Consider the following 9335-nt stretch of genomic DNA (forward strand, 5'->3'; position numbering starts at 1 on the left):
CCCTCCTGTGGGTGTCCTCCTCCCCCCCTCCTGTGGGTGTCCTCCTCCTCCCCCCCTCCTGTGGGTGTCCTCCTCCCCTCCTTCCCTCCTGTGGGTGTCCTCCTCCCCTCCTTCCCTCCTGTGGGTGTCCTCCTCTCCCCTCCCTGCCGTGTGTGTATCTGTTTCTCTGCCTCTCAGTGTCTTTGTTCCTGGACCTCTCTGCATGGCACCGTGGGGAGCACAGAGAAGCAAATGCTGCCTCCCCTGCCCTGAGGAAGCTGATGACTGAAGCACCCCGGCTGTTGGTTGTCCCCTCTGCCCTCCTTTACCCGGGGCCACCCTGACCTCCTGGTGCCTGGAGTGCATTCCCCAGGACACATGCTGCAGAATGAGGGCTGGCTCCCTCGTGGTCCGATGACACTGGGAAACGGAGTGAAACAGAATTAGAGCAGGCGTTCGCCATAGGCCACTTGCCCTCATATACTGACCCTCACAGGCACAGGGAACAGCGTTCTCTAAACCCACTTGGCCATGGATCAGTGAGAGTGTCGGGGTCAGGTTTCACAGGTCACATGTGAAAGTGTTTCTTAGGGCTAGTACTCAAAACTAAAAAGTTATCAAGTGCCTCATTTATGGCTTAGGGTCAGACTTTTTCAGCTGGAAATGAAACAGCTGTTTATATTGTTCTTTTAGCTTGTAGTTAAAACAAGGCTAATTCCTCATGCTCCAGATACTGCTGATCTGATCACTCTTATGTTTTCTTTCTTTTCTCAGCCTTATGGACATCCAAAAATTGCTTGGAACTGACTTCATGGGTACCATAAGCACAGAGAACAAGGGATGCTGAGGCTTCTGATCCCAGCCGCCAGGCAGTCTTACAGGGCTCTGTTACAGTCGGTGCCCGGGGCACTGTCGGGCGGCTCAGCAGTGCCTGCTCAGGTTCATCATTGAAAGCATCCAGAGTTTGGCCAGACATTAGGTGTTGTGGTCTGCAGCACCTGGTGAGAGGCCCTTTCATGCCTTTTTTACCCAAGCAGGGGTCTTTGATGGGCACGTGTTTACGGCGCTGCTGCATAATCTTGTAATATAACAACAGTTGCATCAACTCAAGGTCAATACTAAGAGCCACAGGTTGTACCTGTGATGGGGCATGTGGTTTCCTGTTGTCTCACCTTTAATTGTCAGCCTCCAGTGTTGACTCTAGAAATGTGAGGAAAGCTTTTCAGTTTTTAAAATTGCCATTTAAACTTAGTCTGTTAAAACCACCCTAGAGGTCTTGGTGCAGTGGATTTCAGAGTTTATTAATTTCGTGGTCCCAAAAGGATTACGTCTTTTGTATTCTGGAAGAAAAGAACTGTGAACAAATTAGAACCCTGAAACAGTCTGACGTCCGTGGACGCATTCCAGAAAGTGGCAAGAGATGAGGCTTTCCTCCTTCAGGAAGCATTTTGGTAGAATTTCCATGGAGCATTGTCTGTGAGTGACTGATCCCAACATGTATGTTACCAAGCCCCAAAAGGAACCTCAAGCTGGGTGTGGTGGCACGTGCCTGTAGTCCCAGCTACTCAGGAGGCTGTGGCAAGAGGATTGATTGAGCCCAGGAATTCGAGTCCAGCGTGGGCAAAAGAGTGAGACCCCATCTCTAAAACCTAAAAGGTACCTTAGACGGTCACCTGGTTGGCTAACCTTTTAAAGGCAGGGGTGTGACACGTGGGGCATCTAGTGTCTTGGGAATGTCTTGGCTACACGTAGCCTTCTGGGATATATGTGCCCAGTGGGAGAAGCACTGAGCCTGAAGAAACTAGATGAGACTCGGAACCACAGACCGGCCAGAAATCTCTCCCACTATTATATCAGCGTGGTACAGGTTGCCATTCATTTCTACAAACAGAAACAAGTTCCTCGCAGCAATAATATTATGACTTGTATTTTTACTATACTCTTCCTCTGAGGTTTAGTTTTCATCACATCGTGTTCAAGATTCCACATCTCCGTAAATTACAGCTAATTACAGGGCCTTGTTCCCTGGTTATTAAAAACCAGAGTTTATTAAAAATCCTGAGTCTAAGGGCTGCCTTATCTTTCACTTCCATTGTGCTGTAGAAACAGATTGAGCTGCAAACCATGTCCTTCATCTCTTGTTCATTTTCTTGCAACTCTTTGGCTCTGATCACCTGAGCAGTGCGTTTATCACGCATGCTCTCTCTTGCGTTCCTCGTTTCAGATTCCAGTAATTGTGAAATAGAATCCTGCTTCGACAGCACGGCTTCCTGGCTTTGTTACAGATTTTCTGATTGACTGCTGTAAAGTGCATTGTTGGTGACAGGCTTTTTACTGATTTAATCCACATCTCCCACATACAGGCTTGGCTGTTTTCTTTGATCACATTTTATAGGTTATATTCATTTTTCTTAGGAAAATGGTTTCTCCCTTCTTTCGATTGGAACCACAGTGAACTGAATTTAAACTTTTATTTTTGAAACAGGGCTTTGTTCTGGCACCCAGGCTGGAGTGTAACAGTGCAATCTCAGCTCACTGCAAACTCCACCTCCCACGTTCAAGGGATCCTCCCACTTCAGCCTCCCCAGTAGCTGGAACTATAGGTGTGTGCCACCAGTCCTGGCTAATTTAGTAGAGAAAGGGCTCTTGCCATGTTGCCCAAGCTGGTCTCGAACTCCTGGGCTCAAGTGATCCTCCTGTCTCAGCCTCTCAAAGTGCTAGGATTACAGGCATGAGCCACCATTCCTGGCCTGAATTTTTTTCTTTTTCTTCCTTTTTTTTTTTTTTTGATACAGAGTCTCACTCTTGTTGCCTAGGCTGGAGTGCAGTGGCGTGATCTTGGCTCACCGCAGCCTCCGCCTCCTGGGTTCAAGTGGTTCTGCCTCTGCCTCCCGAGTAGCTGAGATTACAGGCATGAGCCGCCACACCTGGCCAGTTTTGTATTTTTAGTAGAGACAAGGTTTCTCCATGTTGGTCAGGCTGGTCTTGAACTTCTGATTTCAAGTGATCCACCTTCCTCCTCTGTCTCCCAAAGTGCTGGGATTAGAGGCATGAACCACCACGCCCAGCCTAATTTTTTGTTTTTGAAGCCTGGTGGTAATCATTAGCATTAAAATTATGTTACACTGGTTCACTGCCCTAATTAAATGTTTCTGCTCTGCAGTGGTCCACAATAATTTGTTTTCTAAACTTAAAGTTTCCACTCTCTTACTATTTCTACTGTGGCCCATACACCTCTGGGCCCAGGGTATTTGCGTTTTGTATTTTTATTGTGTTGTAGTTACCGATACCTATATGGGTTTTATTGTTGCTAAGCACCTTTTTCTGCTGACTCGAAATGAGTAGTTTCTAGGTTATTCTTTGGCAGATTCTTCTACAAAGGTCCATTCCTTCAGTATAGATGGTGCTGAAACCACTGCTAGGAGATACTTCTTGCACTGATACAGAAGTGATGACTTGTCTGGGCACAGTGGCTCACGCCTGTAATCCCAACACTTTGGGAGGCCGAGGCGGGCAGATCACAAGGTCAGGAGATCAAGACCATCCTGGTCAACATAGTGAAACCCCGTCTCTACTCAAATACAAAAGGTTAGCCGGGCGTGGTGGCGCTTGCCTGTAGTCCCAGCTACCTGGGAGGCCGAGGCAGGGGAATTGCTTCAACTGGGAGGTGGGAGTTGCAGTGAGCCGAGATCATGCCACTGCATTCCAGCCGAGGCGACAGAGCGAGACTCCATCTCAACAGCAACAAAAAACCCTTGCTTTCTGTTCCTTGTTCAGCACACATTCTCTCTAGGGAAGGTACTAGGCCTGGAAAGTCACAGCTGACCATGAACAAGAGTCAGATGCTGGAATCGGACACACGGATGAGCAGACGTCACTGGCAGACACAGCCAGTGTGTCTCTCATGGGGCGGAAGAGATGTTTGTGCAATACATACAGTCTATACATCCGTATTTATGGATATGATTTTTTCATTGGGGTTTTTAGGTAGTTTTTGGTGTTCATAAAATAGAGCAATCATTTAAAAGATATTGTAAAGCCTTTAAAAACATTGGCCTTAGCAGTCCTTGATGACCTCGACTGAATTCAGCCATGATGCTCTGGAGTTGGATTTTAGGGAACTGATTTTACATTGTAATGTCTTCCTTTTAGAGGGATGTTTACTTGATGCCTTAATGTCACTCAGAACACAATGTCTACCTCAAAGGATACATCTGTGGTTTTTTCCAGCAGGTAGCTGGAGTTTTTTTACCGCTCTGGGTAGCTGATTGTGTAAATTCCCTATCATTCGTTTGTTCATGGTCACTTGTTTGGTTTCCGGTATTTTGTATTAAAATGGAGTTGCTGGAATCCTCCATGCCCATAACTTCCAGTGCAGGCATTCCAGGTGATCTCCAGCAAAATGACTGGAAATGGGCCACTTTCCACATTACAGCCATCAGGCTCACGATGGAAAAGCCTGGATTTATGTCAGCACGCTGCCTTGACGCTGCCCTAGAGCTGTTTTTCTCCTTTTCTCCCAGTTAACTGATCTAAACACTGCAGCTCCCTTTTCTTCATTTCCCCTAAACACCCCCTCTTCCATTTCCATCTAGAAACGCTTATAGTAGGAGGCTGGCGGGCGGGGGTGCCCCGTGTACAGGTGCTCAAGCTGTGCGGCAATGCAGTTCCTGCTTCTGAGACAAACCAAGAATCTGGCCCTAAGCAGCTGGGCCACCGATGCTGGCTTCCAGCTCACATGTACAGCTCTTGACCCATCGGGGTTGCTGATACACATGGGGTTCTGTGGATACTTTGCAGTTACTGTGGCCTCTGCTGGTTGTAATGGAGCAGTGCTAGTTTTCTGGGCCCAGGCCTCACCACACAGGCCCTCTTAGGTGATGTGAGCCAGGCCTCTGCCTTCTGCTGCCATCCTCACGTCAGTAACTCCTGGCTCTGCAGCTCTAGTCCAGATTCTGATGTCCCTACCACTTTGACATCTCCACGGCGCCTGAAGCTCAACACAGCCTAGACTAATGAGTGATCTCCCCCAAACCCCCATCAGAAAAAAACCCCAGACACATCTAGCCCTTCTCCAGTGTTCTCAGATAAGTGCCTGGTGATGCCATCTATTCTGCCAGTTGATTATGCCTTAGACCGAGGGCACTGGGTCCTGCTGGCCTCCTGAACCTGTGGCCATCCACTTTGCTTTCACGTCCACCCTTCCTGTCACCAAACCAGCCCATTTTTTTCTTCGTTGTGCAGAGACCATTTACAAACACACACCTGAAATGAGAATCGTCCACCTTCTTCAGTGGCCACTGCATTTAGTACTAAGAGCCAAATCCTTCCCTGGCCTACAAGGCCCTGTCCTGACCGGCCCTGCAGAGCTTTCCAGAAATGTACCGCTCTGCCTTCTGACCCAGGAGATAGAAATAACAGAATGGTACAAAGATGTTGTTCACAGCATTAATATGATAACAGCAACCGATAACCTAGATGTCCAACACCAAAAGGCTGTTTGAGCTTGGGATGTCATGCAGTGCATTAAAGTGGAATGGAAAAGTTATGGAGAAATGTTCCTCCCATATGAAAAAGTTAAGGCCAGCACTTTGGGTGGCCGAGGCAGGAGGATTGCTTGAGCCCAGGAGTTTGAGATCAGCCTGGCAACATAGTGGGACCCTGTCAAAAAAAAAAAAAAAAAAAAAGGCATGTTGGTTCGCACCTGCAGTCCCAGTTACTTGGGAGGCTGAGGCAGGAGGATCGCTTGAACCCGGGAGATGGAGGTTGCAGTGAGCTAAGATCACGCCATTGCATTCCAGCCTGGGCAACAAGAGCGAAACTCAGGAAAAAAAAAAAAAAAAAAAAAAGCATGGAGCTCAGAAGGCCATACTGTTTCTGCCAATAGGATGCTGCCCCGAGGAGTCCACCTGCCTGAGGTGGAACTGGCCATGGCTCTGCCTTTGGACTTGGACTTGAGCAGGATTTCCATTGTTTCTGGTGGAAGCAGGTCAACTCCCGGCTGCGCCTCATTCCCCAGCACTCCCTGGACTGGGAGGCTCTCCCTCAACTCTGGGGATGGGGTGGACCAGCCTGTGCCATGCCCTGAAGGGAGGCCTCTGCTTCTGGCAGCAGGCACAGGGTCGCTCCTTCCAGAAGGGCTGCCGTGGGGAAAGTCATTGTGCTTGTGAATGAGGCTCCTCGAATCACTCCAGCAGTTGAACTGGGCAGCGTCCTCCACACACACAGAGTTCAGAGTCTTACTTGAGCAGTGGTTACTGAAGATCTCAATTTGAAACAAACAGAAAAGACGAGAAATATTTGTGGCAGAAGTAAGGAATTGAAAGACAAAATACAAACCCGGCCACCCAGGCTCTATTCCTGTGAGCCTCCTCCCAAGTCGAGGAGAGGACCACACAGTAAGCAGCACCCCCAGGGGCCTCCCTGCTCTGACCCTCCCAGAAAAGAGGACTGGGAGGAGATGGGAACCCCCAAGTCTCTGCTCCACACCTCCTTCCCACCACACCCCTGCCAGGGTCGCAGCCGTTCCTCACCCTCTGCTGGTTCCAGAAGGCCTGCTCTCCTTGGCCTGGACGTCCACCTGTGCCAGTCGAGCCCTGGGGTTAAGAGTACAGGCTCAGTGCCCTCACTTGCTCCAACATGAACTGGGCTCCAAGGTCCGAGCCTCGGTTTCTCATCTGCAAAACAGGGGTGGTTTTAATTCCTACTTGTGAAGCCAGCTTTCATAACTGACTGGGAAATGCCCAGCGCACTTAGCCCAGTGGCTGCTCGGAGTGCAGGTGTCAGCTCAGCCCCTCTGGTCTGAAAGCAACAGGCCGGGCTGGGGAAGAACCTGAAGTGGGGTCCTGGGAAGGGGCGGTGGGAAGAGGGGAGCAGAGAACAGTTTGCATCCCCGGGCCCAGAGGCGAGGGCAGTTTTCATCCCCTGGCCTGGAGGAGAGGACAAAGGTACCACTCGGGCCTGGGGATGGAAATTGCAAAACCAAGTTAGACTTCAAAACGCCCCCATGAAGGGCCAGGCACGGTGGCTCACGCCTGTAATCCCAACACTTTGGGAAGCCAAGGTGGGAGGATCACCTGAGGCCAGAAATTCGAGACCAGCCTGGCCAACATGGCAAAACCCCATCTCTATAAAAAATACAAAAATTAGCCTGGTGCGGTGGCACGTGCTTGTAATCCCAGCTACTCAGGAGGCTGAGGCAAGAGAATTGCTTGAGCCTGGGAGTTGAGAGGTTGTAGTGAGCTGAGATTGCACCACTGCACTCCAGCCTAGGCGGCAGAGTGATAAAAAAAAAAAAAAAAAAAAGAAAAGTAGTGTGAAAAAGATGACGGCCGAGCACGGTGGTGCACGCCTGTAATCCCAGCACTTTGGGAGGCCGAGGCGGGCAGATCACCTGAGGTTGGGAGTTTGAGACCAGCCTGGCCAACATAGTGAAATCCCATCTCTACTAAAAATACAGAATTAGCCAGCCATGGTGGCGCATGCCTGTAGTCCCAGCTACTCGAGAGGCAGAGGCAGGATAATCGCTTGAACCCGGGAGGCAGAGGTTGCAGTGAGCCAAGATCGTGCCATTGCACTGCAGCCTAGGCAACAAGAGCGAAACTCCGTCTCAAAAAAAAAAAAAAAAAAGAAAAAGATGAATTGCTAACAGTAATTCATCTGGAGCAAGTAGACAGTCATCTTGGAAAATAATAAAGTGGAATCCCTCCCTATCTTTAAAAAAAAAATAGCACTCCTGTATGTAAAGTGTTCTGGGAGAGATGGGGCTCACAGGACTAAGCCAGGCCAAGAGGCCAGGGCTAGGTGAGTGGGGTTCTGAAGGAAAGGGCAGTGGAGAGCCAGGTCCAAGGGGGCCTGTGGGATGACACAAAGGAGGGGGAAGATGAGCCCCAAGAAGGGAAGGTAGGGGTTGAGTGAGAAGAGGGACTTTGGAGGAGGAGACGTGGTCTTTGGTGAGAACCCTCCTTTGGGAGAGAAATGAGGCTGAGAAGTTCTGAGCAGGTTTGAGTGGTTTGAGGAACTGGAGAGACAGCAGCTGGGGAGCTGTGAGCCCAGCAGGGGCCTGGGTGTAGGGCAGGACGGACGGTGGGGCAGGTGGAAGGATGAGGTGAGGGTCCAGGCCAGCCTCTTCTCATCTCCAGCAGCCCCTCCCTTTGGGATTTGGTGGGAATCTGACATACATACTTTGAACACAGCTGGAACCACCGGGCCTGGACTGAAGTGGAGCTGTGGCTCCTGGTTCCATGACTGGCTAGCAGACGCTGGGACCCCCAGAGTCCATGGACCACGAGGAGCTGTTCCTAGACAACATCATACTCCCAGCCTGCTGGACAGTGAGCCGCTCCTCAGATGGTCGCCGAGTGCACTTCTGCCCTAACAGCTTCAGGACATGGAGACTGCTGCGGCCACAGTGTTGTGAGCAAGGGGACAGGCGCTCAGACAGTCCTTCCAGTCGGCCATTCAACAAGCGCGAGAGAAGTCCAGGCGCCAGGGACTCAGCCGCCTGCTCGAGGGCCTCCAGGCTGTGAGGGCACCAGCTATCAGGGCTGTGAAAGGCATCTGTTTACGTAGCCTGTTGCCTACCTGCCCCCCATATCTAGACTCATGGGGAGGAACCTTTGAGGCACTGCAGTGCAGCCAGCCCAGCAGCACCAGCTCCATGTGGATGCCACCTTCCCCGACTCCACTGTTTTTTTTTTTTTTAAAACAAAGTTTTTTCAAATAAAGTCTCACCCTATCGCCCAAGCTGGAGTGCAGTGGTGTGATCTCGGCTCACTGCAACCTCTCCCTCCCAGGTTCAAGCGATTCTCCTGCCTCAGCCTCGAGAGTAGCTGGGACCACACCTGGCTAATTTTTGTATTTTTGGTAGAGACGGGGTTTCACCATGTTGGCCAGGCTGGTCTCGAACTCCTGACCTCAGGTGATCCACCCGCCTTGGCTTCCCAAAGTGCTGGGATTACAGGCATGAGCCACTGCGCCCAGCCCCAACTCCACTGTTGATGGTAGTGGCTGCTGCCGTTATGCCGACTGCAGCAGGGAAGCACAGCTGGGGCTGCACACGCCATGGAGCCACTGGGAGCCCTACCCCTTCTGGGTTGGAATGGGAGCTCCCCGTGCTTCTACAGCCACCAAAACCGCAGCTGCAGACCCAGGCCTCCTGCTCCAGGAGGGTGGGGCTACTGCCGCCCACACTGAAGTTGGGGATTTGAGCCTCTTTGTGCTCTTGGGCTCTTGGGGGAACCAAGAAGAGACAGGATCTGCCCTCCTGGGTGCAGCTGCAGCCACTGGACCTATGACCTCCTGCTCCATGAAGCAGGCAGGAGCTGGGGACAAGCAGGAGCCCTTCCTCTTCTGAG

At 50.8% G+C, this 9335-nt stretch overlaps 1 protein-coding gene across 2 annotated transcripts in view; it reads left to right on the top strand.

Annotated features, from left to right (window-relative positions):
- The window catches only part of TCHP (trichoplein, keratin filament binding), an 18503-nt gene extending 16261 nt beyond the window's left edge, over positions 1-2242 (top strand). For both annotated transcript variants that reach the window (XM_011997851.1, XM_011997850.1), the window contains exon 13: positions 754-2242. In XM_011997851.1, the coding sequence (XP_011853241.1) occupies positions 754-786 (33 nt within the window). In that variant the 3' untranslated portion in view covers positions 787-2242. The remainder of the gene's footprint in view (positions 1-753) is intronic.
- Positions 2243-9335: the final 7093 nt, after the last annotated feature.

This window comes from Mandrillus leucophaeus, unplaced genomic scaffold (genome assembly GCF_000951045.1).
Source record: "Mandrillus leucophaeus isolate KB7577 unplaced genomic scaffold, Mleu.le_1.0 Scaffold55, whole genome shotgun sequence".
Classification (NCBI taxonomy): domain Eukaryota; kingdom Metazoa; phylum Chordata; class Mammalia; order Primates; family Cercopithecidae; genus Mandrillus; species Mandrillus leucophaeus.